This window comes from Tyto alba, unplaced genomic scaffold (assembly GCF_018691265.1).
Source record: "Tyto alba isolate M040663 unplaced genomic scaffold, T.alba_DEE_v4.0 Super-Scaffold_1000006, whole genome shotgun sequence".
NCBI lineage: Eukaryota > Metazoa > Chordata > Aves > Strigiformes > Tytonidae > Tyto > Tyto alba.
The window spans coordinates 29,290,455-29,310,787 of NW_024881272.1; the positions used below are offsets into that span (position 1 = coordinate 29,290,455).

A 20,333-nucleotide genomic window follows, 5' to 3' on the forward strand; every position below is an offset into this window, starting at 1 on the left:
ACAACTTCACCATGGCCGTAAACTCTGTGCTAGAAGGTAGCTGCATAGGCCTGGCTGAATCCCAGTGGCTTCAGCAATGGTCTGTTGCAAACACAATTAATTATAAAGGAAATGGTGAATGCTATTACAGGATCCAAGTCTGATCTGCTTTTCAGCACCTCTTGGTGCTGAAATAACCACCAAGTTTGATCACAGTTTGTAAAGTGCTTGTTGGTTGTCAGAAGTACAATTTAGAAGGGTCTCACTGTAGAGTAGATAAGTGCAAAAAGGATTTTAAAATGTGATTTTAAGCTTGACGTTTCTTTAATCCCTTAAAAGCATTGAGTTTGCTGTCTGGCTTTAATATAATGGATCAGGAACAGTTCCTCCAAGCTTCACATTAGGTGAATAGGTAATTATGGAAACAGAATGAAATTTTAATTATGAGAAAAACCATAGACTATTCTATTGTGATCTTCCACAGTATTGCTGCTTCTTTTAAATGAACATATTGTGCAAGCTAGGAAGAAACCATTGATTAAAATCAGAAGTCCTACTAGAAACAGACATGTTTTGCCTTTATAAAAAGCAAAACATTGTTATCTGACTGGCTGAGAGAACTGAATTACCTCTTCCAAAGCCCACTTTAATTTTTCCTCACCGATTAATTTAATTAAATCTATTCTTACAGAGTGGCTTTTTTCATTTTATATAAACTATATAAAATCTGGGAAATCTAGAGGATTAGAAAATTTTACCAACAACTTTTTATCTTGATTTCTTCCCAGTCATTTTCTGATGAAGCAACCTGTTTGACTAACATGCTGTTTCCAAGTATGCCAGCAATCAAATATTTTAAAAGTGAAATATTAGTAGTTGCACTTACAGGTCCCTTACAGGTACAGGGTAACTTTCCAGTTCCTGCTCTGAAAAACCAGAATACCATTAAACACATGGTCAGAGAGATCAGAGTCACAGGGAGGAGTCCATAATTGGATTTATCTACCATGTCAGGCTACTAATTGAATAGTCCCCACCTTTTCCCCAAACACTCGTATTTCTGTCAGCAGATCAGGTGCTCTGCAGTTGATGCCAGACCAGGACAGCCGTGTATATACCAATATTTCAGGGGAGATTGGGTTCAGAGGAATCAGTGCCACTTCTGCAGATTGTCAAGTACAAATGAGACACACATGCATGCGTGCATGCTGGCTCCTTCCCTTCCTTTCTCTGGCTAATCAAGAAGCAATTCTGTACCCAGGGTGCTGGGAAGAAGCAACACTCACAGACTGCACGCGGGGCTCCATCAAAAGCCTGCTGGTTACAAACAGCAGTGAAAACACAGGCTCTTCAGAAGTCTCTCAATTGTGGCTAAGAGTCCAGCACACACCCGTGGGGCTCTCCAAGCCTCTGTATCAGCAGCTGCTCTTTCATTTTCCATCTTCCCAGGCTCATTTTCTTTCTCTCGTTCACAAAGATTATTCCTATTCTAATCAAAACAGGGAGGAAAAAGCCCCACAGAACACTAGGGGGACAAAATTATACAAAGGATAAAGGAATTGAGCAGCATTGAGACTGTACACATTTGTAAAAGAGATTACGGTCACAAAAGCACTTCTTATCAATAGGGAAAATAAAGGGACAAAAAGACCCTAGGTGAGCAAACATAATGAAACCTGACATAATGAGTGATAAAAATCATAGAAAGAGAAATTATACAGGTCTCCAGCAAACTGTCAGAATTAATTGTAAAACACTTTTTCCTCCTACCTGAGGTCTGCATTTTTTTAAAATTCAAATTAAAAGCTTGCCTAAGTATGTTGCAACATTGGTATTTCACCTTGTATCTGCCATATGGCACCTGCTCCCTGTTCTATCAAAGGACTGAATATACCGAACAGTATGCAGGACTTTTTAAAAATTCATACCCTAAAAGAAAAATTGAGTACAGTGTCACACTCCATGTTATGCTACCTCCAGCAGCTGAAAGGAAGCCATCCTGCACCACTGCTGGTAACACCCGTGTGGCCACAGAGAGGCAATTACTGCATCAAGATCCGAGCTCATACCAAAGATGCTGCTTTTTCACACTAAGGTGAAAACCCTTCTGAGGTGTTAGAGTTATCAACAAATGATCCACTGCTCAAAAGGACCAGTAGAACATGAAGAACTTGGGGCAAAAAAAGGATTAGGTAGATGAGCGTAGATATTTCTAGTATGTCCTCATTCTTATATAAGCAAAAGAAAGTAAGTCTGAAAAGGCTCTGGAGCTATTAAATAATTGAGTTTCTTATCTCAGAGCGAACATTTAATCTTTTATATACATACAAAGAAACCCCCACCTGTTTTCTTTTTCAGAGGATGAAACAGGCAGCTTAGATGGCAATTTTAATTGAATGCATTCAGGCTGTTGCACAAGAACAGTGGTGTGTAGACCTGTTGCTGAAAAGAAAAGGCTTTCCCCCTGCCACCTACACTTCTACTTCATTACAAATATCCCTGCTGGTTCACACAACTCAGCTCCAAGTTTGACATCTGCAACATGTCTAGAGGCAGGAACTGAAGCAAAACCACATGAATTTGAGTATGTTGATTGCTATTTCTCATTCACGTTCCATACAGAGCCAATATACCTGTTGAAATGCTTAAACAGCATACCATTTTTTGTGTATCTGTGTATGTGCATTTCTAAATATACATGTATAATTTTACCCATACAAATGCACACACAATGGCTGGAAATGAAATTGCTGATTGTCACATATGCGAGATATGCTTCTGTGTACCAAAAAAAAAAAAAAAAAAGGGGGAGAAGCACGGTTATGTTTGTGCTAAAATGACTAGCATTTGCAACCTCTATGCCAAAACAGAATTCACAGTCTTCATACAATAACTTGAATCTAGTACAACAGTACACTTACAGAACTCAAACGACATGATGGTAGGATGACTACCTGAGCGGTATAAGCCAGAAAATGGTGCAATAACTGGCATGAGTCCATTCACATGCAAACGTATAAGCATGTGCAGTCTAACAAAGCTACTAAGCTAAGTCCTATTTTAATGCAAAGGATTCTTAATATGTTTTAATATGTTAAAATACAAGACAGAAAGGGTGAGCTGAAACCTGTCACTTCAAATATAGCCACTGAATACAGCATACCTAGAAAGGAGGCTAGAAGCTATTGCTAAAGCAAAGCCCTGATTAAGGCTCTCCGCAGCTCTGCGAGTTCACTGCATCCCACAAATGCACAAGGTGAAGGCCCACACTACTCTCCCACGTGCAGACAGTGCTGGCAGTGACCATGCCTCACCCCAGAGCACAGTCTGACTGAAAGCATTTCAGAGAATTAAAAATCTCCAGTGTAAGGTTTAAATTACATAAATTATCTACCAAAGCATGCAGAGACTGCATATTAAACCAGCCTTAATCATGATCCTAATCCTCAAGGAAGCAGGATGGAGTATCATGAGACTCTTATTAAAACCACAAATTATTTCAGTGGGAGTTTGTCCTGAATGAAAACATGATCCTACAACTGTAGGAACGGAGAAAGAAAGGAAAAATACCTATCAAGGAAAATGTGGTCGATCTAGGAATCACAGCTTCAACATAAAATTCATTACAATACTAAAATACAGAAGCTATTTAAATGTGAAAAATGTTAAAATAATGTCATTTGATATTCACTTACTTTCCTCACACCATAATTCACTCAATTAAGAAAGGTTTGTTCTCCATGTTCTTGCAGTGAAATACTGCTTCACTCAGTTCGCAAAACACTTCAATTTTCAAATTATGTTTTCCCTTTGATTCCCAGAAATTATTTCCTTTTCACATCAGTCATGGTAAGTAAATCAACCATGATCCCTGTACACCTGTCCCCAAAAATATAAATATAAAAATCAGGTAATCAATTACAGAAAGCAGGCAGCAAGAGAACAGAAAAAACAAAAGCACTAGGCAATGAAAAGCTGCTTGAGATTTCTGAAAACCTCTTAAGTTTTTACTAGTTCAGTATTTATGGCCTGTTAAATAATTATACATACAAGAGCTTCACACACTCAACTTTCATTTTGCTGCTATTCTCTCCTATTGAAATAACTGCAAGATTAATTATAGCCATAAAAAGGCAGCATCTAACCCTTTTATGACCATTCTTGTTTATGAACTGCATGAATGCATTAGACCAATAGGAAAAATATTTAAATGACAGAGTTTAAATCTTTGTAGCAGTCAACTAGCAAAAGCTCAAAGTCAATGTGAGGTACGGGAACACTGCAAATGTCAAAGCCTGCAATGCTACATGAAAAAGTGACTTTAACACTGCTTAAAAAAGAACAATAAAAACATCAGGAAAGATCCAATAGGTATTTTCTATTGTTTTTCCTATAGAACACAGCCCCCTGAAAAGGCCACTTCTGAGATTTAAGCTCTAAACACCTTCCCTTAAAGAAAAAAACACATTTTGTTTTGAACAGGTATTACTTCAAACTCTTCAACACTGGTAGCATTGGAGCACAACAATTATATACCCCAAATTCATTTACATCTCTAGGCAAGTAAAATGCTGAGACCACCAAAGGCATGTAATCATCAAAAAGGAGATGTAATTCACTGCCCATGAGCCACAGATAAAGTCATCCCACTCCTAGGAATAAACAGCTAGGCTCTGAGTTCACTGCATTTCCTTTGATGTAAAAAGGGTAATTTCACACTTCAAGAAAATGAACAGAATGCAGGAAAAACTGGATTTGGTTCCTTACACTGTCAGAGACTTCTTGTGTTACTCCCTACATTTCTGCATCCTTTGGGATACTGAGGTAAAGTAGTTACAGTGGTTAAGGAACCAGAGGCACTTGGGAAGCAAGTATACACTGGACAAGACAGGATGATAAAATCAGGAATAAAGGTACATTTGCGAGAATTTGAAGAGTTATATATGCTTAGGATAAGGAAGACTTAAAAATCTGCATAGGACTATAAACCACCATCTGTAGGGAACTACTAGTCTGCTAACAGACCTCAACAAGTCCTGTCCATCTCTAGTGTACTGTTAAACTCTTCCACGGAAAGGAGTTTTCAAGAGTCTGGAACTCTGCTAAGTAGATCTGGAAGCTAGGTAGCATACTGAAGACATAAAAATGAATTAATTTTTCAGTTATATTTTGGATGTGGTAAAACTTTGACAGAGGCAAGCGAACAACGCAAAAACTATCCTGGTTGTAGAACTGTGTAATTTCCAATTATCTGACAAAATAATTTGAGAGACTACATACAAGGAGAGGTTGAGGGAGCAGCATTTGTTCAGCAATCAGAAGAGATGGCTCAAGCATGATTTTATTGATGCCTTCAGCTACAAAATGGGAGGGACTAGAGAAGATGGAGCCAGACTGTTCTCAGAGCTGCACAGTGACAGGATGGGAGGTGACAGACACATGCTGCAACAAAGTCTGGCAAGATCTAGGGATTTTTTTCAGTAATAAGGGCAGTCAAACATGAGGAGTGGGGTCCACTTTGAGCATAGGATTGGACTAGATGACTTCAAGAGGTCCCTTCTATCTTAAATTATTTCATGACTTCATGGGGAGATGATCATGGGCTGTTTTCATTTAATTCTACCTCAATAAATTTGATCACATTGACAAATCAAAGCTTTCATCATCACCCTACAAACCAGTCTGAGCGTCTGGAAAATGAGACTGCCTCTTGTGCCTTGTCACTGGGAGGATCCTGTAGCTCTAGAAGTGCTTCCAGTACCTTGTCCCATATTTGTTTTACAGACGCAGCCCTCAGTTGCTGAAATTCAGCATTGCTCTCAACTGCCCACCAGGGACAGTGACAAGGGGACATTGGTGGGGGGACAGTGACACAACTACTGAAGCTGCTGTATTTTATGCTGGCAATAACCAGTTAGCATAGTGGGAGTGTTGCTAAATTGCACACCTGTAAATCTGACACTACCTTATGCAATTCCCTGAATGATCTATGACAAATTAATCCAACAGAATGGTCTTTAATTTACATGTTCCACTGCATTTACAATTCCCCACCATTTTATCATGTCTACACAAATAGATCTGCTCTTAACGTTGGGGGGGTAATCAGAAAAAATTCTCTGTTACTGCCCCAGGTCCTAAAACCTAGTATCTTCCTGGATGATCTGGCTTAATTTTTTGTTTTGCTACTCGAAGTTCAATGTCCCAGTGTATGTGGTGCCCTGAATGATACAGTCCACCCTTCTCCAGGATAAATTCTCCAAGTGCAGGGAACAGTTTATTAAGTCACTTTCCACAAAAGCTCAGTAATGTCACCAAACTCAGTCATGCAGGAGATCTATATCAAAGAAAAATAATAGAGATGTAATATCCTTCGGGGTGAACAGAGAGCTATGGAAGGACTGTACATTTGGGGCGAGCAATACCATCAACACTACCAACAATTACAGAATTTTGCATTTGGACTACTAAATAGAAAATGAGGACAGAACTGATCACCACTGTGAGAGTTCAGCATACACAGTCGCAGCACACAAAGTGCCTAGGACTGTGGAAAACAGCCATTAAAAATATAACTGTCAAGTTTGGATACATCTCCCTGAACAACTCATGACATGTACTTCAAAATAAAAAGGATGGCATGAACTGGTACTGTATTTCAAACCAATATCCAGGGTTTGATTTTATTTCATTTCCATTTAAAAATATATTTCCAGGACTGCTGCTTATTAAACCTACCCTATTAAAACGTTCCCCTTTTAAATGTAATACGAATTCAGATTTCTGCTTCTCTTTTTCTTCCTCATAACACTCTACTACACCTTTCTGTATAATTTCTGCTCTTAACTAGGAAAATGTCACATATCTGATAAAGAAATAAGTGGTGAGTTTATGCTGCCTGCATTCCTCCTTCTCATTATATATACAGTGTCCTAAGGCAGGAGTTTGCCAGCTTAGATTTTCACTAGCTCTACCTCTTTAATTTGTGTTCCCATCAGTGCTGTTACTGTTTGTTAGCATTTGGTTTCATTTTTCTCTAGAGATTTTTTGTTTAAGTCATTGGTTAAATAATCAAAATACTTCAGATGGAAATTTAAAATTTTCCTTCTTATAAAAAAGCAGAATGATTCACTACCTGCACTGCAAAAGCATTAGGTAGATAACATTCATTTTGCTGGAGGTCTCTGTTAGCTCACTAAGAAAAATTACTTCCCTTCCCCCTCTCTCAGCTTCAAGAAACTGGATAGGAAAATAGTGAGGAATCTTTTCATATGCATAAGCAAAGCCTGTGTATATCAGCAGTGGCTTCACCACAGCTGCAGGGTGATCACCAAGCCACACTGGGTTGCTTTTAGTGAGAGCAATGAAAAGTAAGTCCAAGGCTCTGGCCATGGTGGGCTCTCCAGTGGGAGAGCACATGTAGGCTATCAAAGGTCTCTTGCAGTTGGCAGAGGCATGCTGCTGTATAACCTTGCAGCAAACAATTATAAGATTCCCAGTGTTCAAGCCTACTCTGAGTTCAAAAATATTTTCTGTATCTCTGAACAGCTGCTGGTGAGGTACTTGAGTCCCAGGCATTGGGGGCTGACAGAGGCACTAAACTCTACTCCCACTAATTCCAGATACTTTGCTATACTTTTTAATGATTTGTGGGGAGCTCTTTGCATACTAACAAGCTGGCACAATGAAGACTAAATCCATTATCATTTCAGAGCACCTTCGAGCAATGGCAGCTTTGCACCCACTCTAGGCTCTCCCTCACAGCAGGCAGGGAGAAACAGCAATGGCTGATGTCAAACAGGAGGACAAGCCTGCTTCTCGCCTGGCTATTTTCTTGGCATGCATCCTGCAAGGCTGAAGTGGTTCATTTGCTTTATGTGCAAACAGCCAACCTGTCCTGAACAGAGGCCTAGTTCAGGCAATTGCCGAATCTAAAAAGGCTTTGTCAAGGAAGACGAAGCTGGAAGCTGGCATGCCCAAGTACCAGCTCTTCCCCTTCCCCACCAGGAACACCACTTCAGCACATCTAAACAGCATTTCTTTGTTCCGTCTTACCCATCATCCCATTTATTTTCATTTATTAAGTATGTTTCTTGAAATAACTTTCCACTGTTCAATATTAAATTCCTCCTCCCTCTCCTTCCTCCCCCCCAGCCTCAATCAACACAACTACTTAAACTGTGAATTCAGTCCCTTCCACCCAGTGTGGACAGCACTAATTTCTGAGTTCACGTGGTTTTGCTTTTCTTGATTTAGGGGCTCATTCTGCTTCCACAAAGAAATTAAAAATATAATAAAACACACCTCCTGCCCAAACTGACAGTATTTCTGATGATGACTTCAAAGAGAACAGATCCAGCCCACAAGATGCCCCTGAATAGATGATCTCAAAGAAAAAGACAAACGTCTTTGAAACCTTAATATAAATTAAATGAGACAAAATAAATTCAGCAGCCAGATAATAGCACTGAAAAACTGACAGATGGCAGAACACTTAGGTTTAATGGTGACACTCACATATTACATGAATAATTCACTTGGACAAACCTATGGATGTGAGAGCACGTTTAGCTTAAGGATCTGGCTTGAAATAATGAAGAAACAGAAGCAGTTTCTTACTCGTAATGACCCATTTAAAACCAAAAGCCTGGATAACCATCTTCTCCATGCTATGGATAACCAACCCATGCTATAAATTAATCAACCTTCAACTAGCACCAAAACCCACAACAGAGATAAGTCCTACTGATCTCATCAGCTGAGAATTCAGTGGGACTCAAAAAATACCTTTACAGCTACCGTTCCTAGCCACATTCAGTGGCTTTAAGAAAAAGCAGCTTAAAAAAAAAATAAATTGCATGAATAGCAGAAAAGGCCTCAGACATCACAGGTCCAACAGAAGTCAGGCCAGCTGTGATGCCATCTTACCTATCTGACAAGAGACAGGTCATACTGTCCTGAACACCTGGGGATGGGTAACATCCCTCGAGAGGATATTGTTAAGTACAAAGCTGAACAACCTCAGAGATCTGGGACAGAAAAGGTAAAGTACCATTTTGGTTTTGCAGTGGGATTATCTAAAAGGAAAAAAAAAAAAAAAAAAGACCCACAAAAAAAAAGACCACAAACTGTTACCTTTAACCAAGCATTGGAGATGGGGACACAACATCCCTAACTACCAGTAAGAGAACATAAAACAGATTTAAAAAAAACACACCACAAAAGCATTTAAAAAATAAAAAGCCATTTAGCAGGTGGCTAGATGTTGAGAGGAATTGCCCTGTTTTAATCACCTTCTAAATGTGGTGTGATGGGTTTCTGTGGCAGGGTTTTTGGTATCAGGAGAGGGGGCTACAGTGGTGGCCCCTGTGAGAAGCTTCTTGAAAGCTCCCCTGGCTCCAAGTTGAACATGCCTCTGATCAAGGCTGAGCCAATTAGCAATGGTGGGATAATGTATTTAAGAAGGAGAATCTGTGAGGTGGGGCTGAAGTTGTAACAAGGAGTTATGAGGAGAACACTTACGCAAACACCAAGGTCAGTGGAAGGAAGAAGGAAGAGGAGGGAGGTGTGCCAGAAAAGAGCCCTCCTGTATCCTGTGGCGAGTAGCAGGGCCACCCCGCGCCACCATATGGAGGGCCATGGTGGAGCAGAGGCCAACCTGTGGCCTGTGGAGGAGCTCACACTGAAGCAGGCAGATGCGCTTAAAGGACAGGACTCTGAGGGGAGAAGCAGCCCCCACTGCTGTAGTTCAGCACTGGGAGGATTGCAAGATGCCAGAGGGGTGACCCATGCCAGATCAGCATGGGAACAACTTCATCCCCTGCGAAGGACTCACACCAGAGAAGGTTCATGGAGGACTGTCTCCAGTGAGAGGCAAGCCACGTGGAGCAGGGGAGGATTGTGCAGCATTCACCCCACCTCCCGAGAAGGAAGAAGTGGCGAACTAACTGTAACCCCCATCCCCTGCCCCCCTGTGCTGATGGTGGGGAGGAGGTAGAGAGACAGGGAGCAGAGCTCAGCCTGGGAAGAAGGGAGGGATAAGGGAAGATGTTTTTTGGATGTGGTGGTGCTTCTCACTGTCCTATCTTGTCTGTTAAGTGGTGGTTTTGTTAGTGTTTGAATTAAAGTGATGTTCTTTTTCTCCCTCTACTCTGTCTTTTGCTCATTACAGTTATGGGTGAGCTATCCCTCCCTGCCCATGGCTGCCTGGTGCTCACTTGTCCTCTGGGCTCAAACCACGAGAGCTAGAAATACTCCTAAAATACAACAATCAGCATTATCAATGCTTTTAACCTCCCTAGCTTGAATGGACTATGGGCACTGTCCCAATGTTGCATTAACTGAGGACTAACCCTAGAACCTGGCAGAGGTGCTGACAATTATGTAGCTTGTCTGAAAGCAACTGATTTTATAAAGCAGTTTGATCTTGCCAGAGGTGAGAAATCTCCATGTCCCAACCTGCCCCTTCCCTAGGGGAACTCTGCAGCACAGGCTTCTCCAAAGGGCTTTGCTGCATTTCTTAAAAGGAAAAAAGGACAGTCATAGGGGCCTGCAGTCATTCCTCAGGCACAGGGAGAAAGTTGAGCCTTGTCTTCATCAGGGAGAAAGAAAATGGGGCTGGAGGGATGGACCATACAGGAATGTCCAACTATACATTTTGCCTCCTCATTACATTTTCCTGTCTTTCATTACAGTCTCTTCTTTGCCCTTAAATAACATTTACACACACAAAGAGCTAGGAATTTTATGTTAGGGGTACAAATTAAAAGCAAAGCCGAACACTCCAGTTTCTTGCTTAATAGTCCAGCATGTTTATAACTCACTGCTGTCTTGATCAGTGATGGTAAGAAGACCTGCAAAAATATGTGAATTAACCCCACAACCAGCACTGTGTTTATGCATTATCAGGTTGATTCTGTTTCCTCACATTGCAGATTGGATCAGCCTTTGAAATGATGCATACTTTGACAAGGATACAAAACATCTGGAGAGAATGTCCTTACTGTGCAAATTAAAGCCTATAGCTATCAATAGTCTTAAGATTAAAATTACTTGATCTTCATCTGATTAAGTGTGAACTTCAGATCTGAATAATCCTATAAAAGAAGTAAAGTACCAAAATTCTAGTTGCAGACACTTTTAAGACTCAAAGGCAAGTTTTTAACTGGTACTGACAGAAACATTGGCTTCTCTTGCAAGCTAGATACAAGTCAGACATAGGCTTGTACAAATCTCCTGTGAATGTCAAGACACAAGTTCATGCATCCATCACACAAAAATTCACCTATTTTGGATAAAACACATAACAAAACCTACGTATCTTATGCTAAGGCAAAGCATGGTAAATCTGTTTGACACAGCTATAAACAAATAAAATATAGCATGGATATATGCCGTAGTCTTTGAGCTGGTTTCAAGGTCCTTGTATTTAAAAAATAAATGAAGAATTGGTCTATACAGTTACTGCTACTTTCACTAGGAATTTCTGATTCACCTGTTAGGCATATACTACAGAATGGGAACAAACTTCTCCCTGTATTGAGGTGACATGGCCCACTTCCATCAGCACCAGGGAAATGTTACAAGAGACATCTATTTTTCTGAACAGAACCACCACTGCAGAAATGCAGACATCAGTCACTTGGAAAGTTTCAAGTGGGTCAGGAAGCGGGCACGGAAATCACACAAAATGGAATAAATTACTTTCCTGTCAGGACAACAGTCTTGTACTGTAACAATTAGAGGCTCAGGTCAAGTCTCCTCTATGATACTTAAGTTTTAAGGCCGATTTCCCCACAGGACGAATGTAAGTGGGGGGGAAAAACTGGAAGGTGCAATAACTAGAAAAGGAATGGAAGATGATTAAGAGAAATCATCAGGGATCTTAGTATTGCATGGTCCAGGCTATGGCCTCTGACAAGAGATTTCCAGACAGAGACTGCAGGGAATGGAGCTGCTTAGTTATTCAGCCCTGCTCCAGGCAATCAGGTACTAGAAGCAGCATTAATAAGATAGGTTTTGACTAAGGATGATGCAGGGTGAAAGACCAACACATACAATACATAAATATGTTAATGCAGTTACTGAAGTCATTTTTTCCTGTAGCCTGCATATGGCTGCAAAAGTGATTCAATTCATTTTATGCAAGTGCAGCGCATTCATCTTTCTTAATTAGGGAGAAAGTAGGACTGGTACTACGCTTAAAAATAAAAGTATGGTTAATTTTGAAGTCCTCTATGTGCCCCATTCTGGTGAAATCCTATAAAATACTTCCAACACTGCTTCTGACTCATGGGAATATATTTGTGAAGTACGTGACTGGAAATTCAATAGAATGGCTTGTACTAGTTTCTTGGTCTGTCCAAGAACAAATCTGCAGACATAAGCAAGCACACAAATGGAAGTCTACATATTAGTTAGTGTTTTCATTAAAATATCCCTGGGATTTCCTTCAAGTCAACATCAGACATCCCTACACAGTTCTAGAACAATGGAGCGCAAATAGACCTCCGCAGAGAGTGAAAAGAACAAGATAAAACACACTACGCTAAAATAAAGCATGTCTTTTTAACTGAATAAATGGGTTTTTAAAAGGTGTTACCTGCAGTTAACATCTGTCATAGTCTCTATTTTAGTTATTTTACATTGCTCATCTTTCATCTGCTATTTTTTTCTTCATTATTTCTTTAAGGCAAAAAAATAATTGAGCAATACTCTAACACTGCAAGGTTCCTCTGTAATGACAGAATTTCTGTCTACAGTGCTAATAAATTCAAATACGCTACCATGCAAAATGCTGCAAATCTGAGTTTCCAAAAGGCCTGATCCCAGGTGAGTGTGAATCTTCATGCACCGCTGCTGATCATGAGCTCTACCTCCAGATAAACTGTTAATAGATCTAGAGATGTTTTCAATTCTGTTACAGACAGAAATACACACTAGACAGTGCTGCCTGTATTGCAGTCAGGAAAAATGGCACATTTGAAAGTTTAGAAATCATCTGATTTGAATGACCTGAATCTTCTCTGTCTTTTATTTCTGCTCTAACAGAAGCAAAAATTAATAGATCATCCTGCAAGTGTTGGGAACAACATCGCCAATTTCTCTATGCTTTCATGAGACAACATGTCTGAGAAACGTTACTTCTCTGTGCTACTCACTGCATGCTGCTTCTGATTCATCTGACCCATCGGGGCATTCTTCTTCACCATCACATTTCCACCTGGCTGGGATGCAGTGGCCATTGTCACAAGTGAAATCTGACTCGGCACAAGTTTTCTTTGCTGCAAGAAAAACAAAAAACAAAACTTGGCATGAATATAAGCAGTGCAGCAGATCTACACTGTATCCAATCCCACTGAGGAAGACACTGATTACCCTCTATTGAAAAAATTCATATCACATTCAACACTGCTTCATGGCAGAGTCAAACAGGTATCAAAGATGGGTGTTTATTCTTGCTAGAACTTTTATCCCTCTGTTATTTAACATGGATTCACTCTTTTATATCTTTTTCCCGACATTCAAAGACCAGGAATGTTCTTTTTCAAAATAATTTTCTGAGACTTTTACTACAAAAAGCTGCTGCTTATAGCTGCTTATACTGAAAGCATGCCACATGATTTACAGACAGGTAAGACAAACAAGTCTCACCTTTGGAGTACTATAATCTAGAGTAATAACATTTATGCAATCTATTCTCAGCTTTTTAGTACATCTGTCACCGGAGTAGATGATCATAAAGCACTTCCTCCAAAAACTAAAAATCATTTCATTAAACATCAACCACTCCACACTCTTTGCTTTGCTTGCATTAATCTAGGGCTTGAAAAAGTTGCAAGACACGAACTCAAGCAATTAATTGGTCTATTCCTCTGTTCCAGTGGCACAGCACCACCAGTGCCTTGTAATACTAGTCAGCATCTTTCACTGCAGCAGAAAGCCATCCACAGATACCTGGTCCCTTCAGTCCGCGGCCTCAGTGTCAGTGTGATCATCACTGCTTTTGCAGTGGTAGCTTTTCTACTAGAAACTGAACAGCCATGCTGTGAGAGTCACGAGCAACGGCATCAGCTCAGTGTTATCACCCTTGAAGTGCAAGACTATGGCTGCCTGGCATCTACCTTTGCTAGTGATCAATTTACATAGGAAGTGGTGGCAGAGAGAAGATTTATTTCTTCCCTCTGCAAAGCTGCTCACAACCTAATAGGATCACAGGAAAACTCAGATAGTAGAAGACCTCAGGAGGTCAAGTCCAACCTCCTGCTCAAGACAGGGTCAGCTCTGAGGGCAGACCATGTTACTCTAGGTTTCATCCAGTTTGGTTTTAAAAACCCCGAGATGGAGACAGCATAACCTTGGAAATCTGTTCTACCGCTTAGCTGCCCTCACAGTGAGGTTTGAGCTTGACAGCTATTCCCTCATATAAGTCAAGTGCACATATCATTGCTACATCAGTATTTCTTCCAGCAAACATTTTCAAAGCATTCAACACAACTAATAAGCCCCCAGGGTTTCATCTTTTATTTTCCTTTCTTTTTTTCTTACATGAGCTGCTGTCAGGGAGGGAGACACATTAAATATTGGTCATATGCCCACACAGGAAACAAGAAGCATTACTGTGTGAGGTACGGGGGAGGTCTACATGGCTGAGATCAAGTACTCATATCTAGTACACAAAACATACAGCCTCCCTGAACAGGCATCCAGCAGAAAAACCCTGCAAACACCACTAAGCAGCTGTATGATCTCTCAGAATGTACTTTATATAGAGAACATGTATCTACTCCCCTCCCGTTGCTAAATGAGCCAGATTCAGGGGGGAAGACAATTTTCTCTTCAGTCATTCAGAACCAGATACTATGAACTTATACACAAAAAAAATCCAACCCCATATAGAACAAGAGTTTTACAAGAGACCAGTCATACTGAAAATCCAGTCTGATAGTCCAACACAACCATTATCAGAGGGAAAAGACTTAGAAACCCAAAACTTGTGGAACTGGATACTGTGCATCACTTCTGGTGTATTTAATGCAAGTTTGACTTAATTATTCTGATTAACTTAATGGTCAGAAGCTCTGACCACATACTGACAGGATATGCATGCATAACCAAAGTTGGGGCATTCTCCTGCTCGCTGTGAAGCTGACTGGTAAAATGTTAGTATCTGCTCTTAGGGGAAGGTTATGGCATCTACAAATGAAACAATCACATCTTCATCCAGAAAGCAGAGACTAGTATAATACTGGAGACGTAAGAAACTTAGTTTTTAAAATGTATTTCGTTTTATACTAGCTCTCTTAATGTCCTAATCTCTTGTTCTCCATAGAAAAGCTGTCTTTCGACTTACTCTCTAGAGATCCAAACAGCAACACAACTACTTTTCTGCCTCAGAATAAACTCCCCCTTTTTCCAGCCATCTAACACTGATCACTGTTATTTCCGGGACATGTGGACGCAAGCGCAAGCAAGGGGGTCACAGCCACTGAAAAGAACGTAACAGGCATTCCCTTCAACATGGCCAACCTGCTCACAGCAGATGGTGGCACTGATTGCTTTGTTCCCCTGACATTGCTCTTCGGCAGCACAATTAATAGATTGCCAGGATTCACAAAAGGGGGAGAAAAGCATTACTGACAGTCCCTGGGCGTCATTTGAAAGGTGTTAATGTGCTCCCAGAGCGCAGCTCCTCTTTGCAAAAGAAGTTGGGCACAACCACTCCTCAGCACTGGCCTAACTGAAAAGCGTCATCCCTGTCCCCACGCCCACCCAAAGGTCCAACGGTCCATGCCAGATAAATCAGCGGGATACAAATGCATTTGGTCCTTTGTTTGAACCTAAACTGTCTAATCTCTTAAAGGAACGGGATTAAGGAAGGGGGAACTTTAACCTTTCTATGATTATTATACTATTTTTTTTACTGTTTCTGCTTTTTATTATTTATATTTTATATACTTTTTTTTTTAATACTATTACTCTCCATCACATTGGATCACAGCTCCGCAGACTGCCTTAATTCCAATAAACTCTGCATTGTGCTGCAAACAGCAACACAGATTATTCAAACTGTGAGAACACTGAAGCACTGTCTCATTTCTCACCTCTAATACAAGACTGGAATCACTCTATTTCCAACCAGATTCACCTTCTGGCACTCAATCGTCATGTCTCTGGGATCATAACACAGGCAGGGAACAGTTAATTAAAATATCATCTCTCTGTCTTTTTTTTCCTTTTTTATTTTTCAAGTCAAATGACCTTTTCTATGAATCTCCAGTGTTATATACCTTTATTCTATCAATTCTCTATTAAAAATTCATCGAGGCTCACACCATAAATTGTCAGTGGTGCATTAAAATACAAAATAAATAAATGCATCCCTTTTAGACAATGGGGAGGACACAGGTTCATTTTACAGTTTCACCTGGCTCAGAAATAGCCAAGCAAAATTAATTGTTCCCCTGAGATCCATTTCCTCTGCCGTAAGCAGCCCAGGCAGCTCCGTTCACATGTCTCTTCAAAATGAACATAAACAAACAAGAGTAAGTAGTCACAGCATCCCTGTGCCTCTGCTCCTCAGGGGGCAAACCGATACCTGGAACAAGAAAAGAGAAGGCTACTGAAGCGTATGCAGAGTCTTTCATCTTCTCCCCTGCTCAGATGCAGAGTGACACCAAAGAGACTGTCTTTTCTTTTGACTCTCGCTTGATTTGCCTTTGGTACCTGCTTTTCCTTTCTCACATCTGCAGCTGGACAGATATGTCAAACTCCAGGGTAGAAGTCGGTGCCTGTGTGACTGTGGGGCTCAGCTCTCACTCAGTACGAGCCCTGGCTTGAGCAGCTTTCTAAAGGAAGGCTTGGTCAAAGGAAGTTATTCCTGTCTCTCTTCTCCCAGGGACAAAGGCATGAGGGAAAAGAAGATTTCAACTTTATCCAGCCACGACAGAAAAATACCCTAACACACTGAATTTTAAACTAAACTTCATCAAACAACATGGTTCCTCATTTTGCAAGGCATCCTTTCCCTTTCCATTACTCACATCTATTATCCTGAACTGCAAGTAAGGATTCAGGGTTCATCCCTGCAGCAAATTAAAAGCAGATAACCCAGGGAGACTGGTTTAGAATATGAACATTTATAGAGGGAATTAATAAAAAATAAAATCAATCATTGGGGATATGTATAATTAGACTGGAGGAAATAAATATGTACTCAAAGGAACAAATCTTGCAATGGCTAGGAGCAGGGACTGGATGATCTAAATGTGACTTCTAACTTCCAAAAATACTTCTCTGAAAGGCCAAATTCCTGACCCTAAATCCAAACAGGTATCTGAATCTAATTGAATGGTCCAGGATTTATTCTTTCTAATAAAACCCAATATCCTCCCACTGCCCTTACAAGCCCTCAGCCACTTCATTTAACCTCACTTAAATGTTGCTTCAGCTCTAGAGGCTTTATGGAGCAGGATAAATAACTCTGTAAGACCAGGCCCCCTGTGATTCAATTTCTAATTCATGCCTCCTGTTTATTTCTATTTTGCACATCTGTTATACTAAGCAATATACCACTCTACAATAGCTTCATTTTTTGACACTCCTAATTTTCTGAAATCAACACAGCTGAAAAGCAGAGTGAACATATTTCACTCATACCATCAACAGTTCTGTGAGCAAAGCTGTAGTTGTTCAACAGCAACGATGTAAAAGCACATACAAAAGCACGCTGATCATAACTTGCCTGTAAAGAACAGTTAAAGCAAAGATTCCCCCCACCAAGACAATGAACTCCTACATAGTAATAACAGACTCTGACCACAGGATTTTTAGATTAAGGGGTTTGTTCAAACTCTCAGTTGTGTATCCAGACAGAAAACTAGACTGATGAGAGCATCCTCAAGCGTTAGTCCATGAAGATCCTGCAGAGCATGCTTTCTCCCTGTTCACACCCCCTCCCCACTACCTGTTGGCCAATTTCCATCAATTCTGAAAGGGGGGAAGATGTGAAAAATGTCTACTCCTACAAGTTTCATAAAATAGAGAACAATCAAAATTACAGGTCCACAGAGGAAGATGAGGGCAGAAAGTGGTCAGTAGGTCAGTCTGCGGCATATGCTGTCAGCCAGCTGGGTCTGTGCAGCTTCTGCATCTCATGCCCAAAATAAGTTTCTTGCAGAGAGAAGACAGCAACAAGGGACTGAAAAACAAATGACCAAAAAAATCCCAGATGCCAAAACAATTGAAAACTGGTTTCATTTGTTCTGCTACCCTCATTCCTTTACACACATCCCACTCATATTTTAACTTCTGAATCAATACCAGACCTCCCATCAAACTGTGTATCTGTTCTCATTTGCAGAACCTAGTTTCACCCAAGCCACTGTAGAAATCAAATAAAATACAGTAAAAGGCCATACAATGAAAGTTTTGCTGTGATCCTTCTGCAGCAGTAAAATAGAACAACTCTGTATGATGTGAGAATGGGAAGATGATGGTAGGCCAGAAAGAAAAACTGAAATTCATAAAACAGGGTTTTATTTCATGCTGAGAAACTTCAATGGCAGCTTTGATCAGTGGCTTAGAGCTGCTGACAAGACTCCAGAAAAGCAGCATCACATAAGTTCAGGATCTTAACGCAGACCATTGCCATCACTCAGTCCCAAAAGGTGCCAACTGCAGCTTGAAGTGTAACATGGGACACAAGCAAGCTCTTCCCAGAAGAAAATACATTGTTATTATTGTTCATTCTGCACTTCTTGAGGACCTCAATTAATCCGGTCTCACAGTGAGCAAAATACACCCCAGCTGAAGAGAAAGGTGGGGGCTGGGCTCATTATTCTGTTCTTGAAAGAATTTCTGAGCTAAACAAAACTTGACAGCAGTCATTTTCAGTTTATAACCTCAGTCAACTCCTGATCACAAACACAGCCACCGTGACATTGCAAACGCCACTCCTGAATAAAAATTCCCAGCAATACAAGAAAGCAGACTGATTTATTTTAATTTGAAGATATATTCACCACAAACTTGGTATATACTCCCAAATCCAGAAAATTCTTGGAGCAGGAGACTGAGCCCTAACCACGTCCTTTGCCAGTGTCCCTGCCCTTCAAAAAAAAGTATCTGGTATTGATCCCAAATCCTCTGTCCAGGTTATATACCCAAAGGATGTCTTAGTCCTCTTAAGGACATTTGAAAATCCCAACCTACATCTGACAATACTGCTTCCCAAGTACTCTCAATTCCTGCTGTTAACTAACATGGTACTGATTTTGCAAAGGAGGTGGTGTAAGTGTAGGACAATCCACCCTGGTGTGGTTTCCTGCTCACAGCAAGTGGGCAAGCAGCACTCCATCCCTGACCATGCCCAGCTGCCCTGGCTTTCCGCACACAAACACCACATGTTGGGAGCCCAACCCCGTCAGCAGCACCTCTGCCAGGGCTATGGGGTTGGCTTGCAGGTGGCCACTCACTGCCAAATCCTTGGCATGGGAAATCCCAGGAGCATGTTATTTTGCAGCTACAACATAGCAACAGATAAGACCTGAGAGTGGAATGTCAGGAAATCCTAGTGGATGTGGACTGTTGAATCCTTTTAATTTGCAGACCACTAAGGACATATTGAAGTAACAAATGGAAATTTTTAACCACTCTGAATCTGACCATTTTTTTTGGCACTGCCATCTCAGCAGGCAATTACATTTATAAAGCAAGATTAATCAGATCACCTCTGACAAACAGTGCTCAAACACAGACCATAGTCCCTTTGATAATCCACATGAAACACTTCTTAAAGAAACTTCTCCCCAAGACCCCCTGAACTGGCCCCAGAAAACAAGGCCCAATTGACAGAAGCCAGTCAGAAAGTTTGGGACTGCTCAAAGCTGCTATTACAGCAACGAAAACATGCAGCTGCTGAGTCTAAACTAGCACCTCTGATGAATCAAATCACATCAATTAAATGGAAAAAAGGAGATAACACCTGTGATTTTTCATTCGTATCAAAGGTATCCACCTTTGTGCATTTTAAATGGTAATATGTGTAAGCCTCCTATTTAGAATCATTTAAATATATTTTCATGTTTAACATGAGGAAAATGGCAGCACCTAATTGCAAGCTATGGAAGGCACAGAACACAAACAGCATTTTGTTCATGTATGAAATTAAAGTGACTTCAACTAACAAATACATGCCTTCACTGATAAATTTACTCATGTCATCAAGGCAAAACTGAACAAAATCTTTCCCCAACCTGTCCTCAGGTTGCTGCTGTCATTTCAGACCTGAAGAAGTGTCTGTATGCTCAAAAGTTGCTCTGTTTTTTGACAAATATACAAGTTGGTTTAATGAA

At 40.5% G+C, this 20,333-nt stretch overlaps 1 protein-coding gene across 3 annotated transcripts in view; it reads right to left on the reverse strand.

The window, feature by feature from the left end:
- LRP8 (LDL receptor related protein 8) overlaps nucleotides 1-20,333 on the reverse strand; it is a 192,779-nt gene that overhangs the window by 64,819 nt on the left and 107,627 nt on the right. For all 3 annotated transcript variants that reach the window (XM_042805886.1, XM_042805880.1, XM_033008758.2), the window contains one exon: nucleotides 13,140-13,262. In XM_042805886.1, the coding sequence (XP_042661820.1) occupies nucleotides 13,140-13,262 (123 nt within the window). The remainder of the gene's footprint in view (nucleotides 1-13,139; nucleotides 13,263-20,333) is intronic.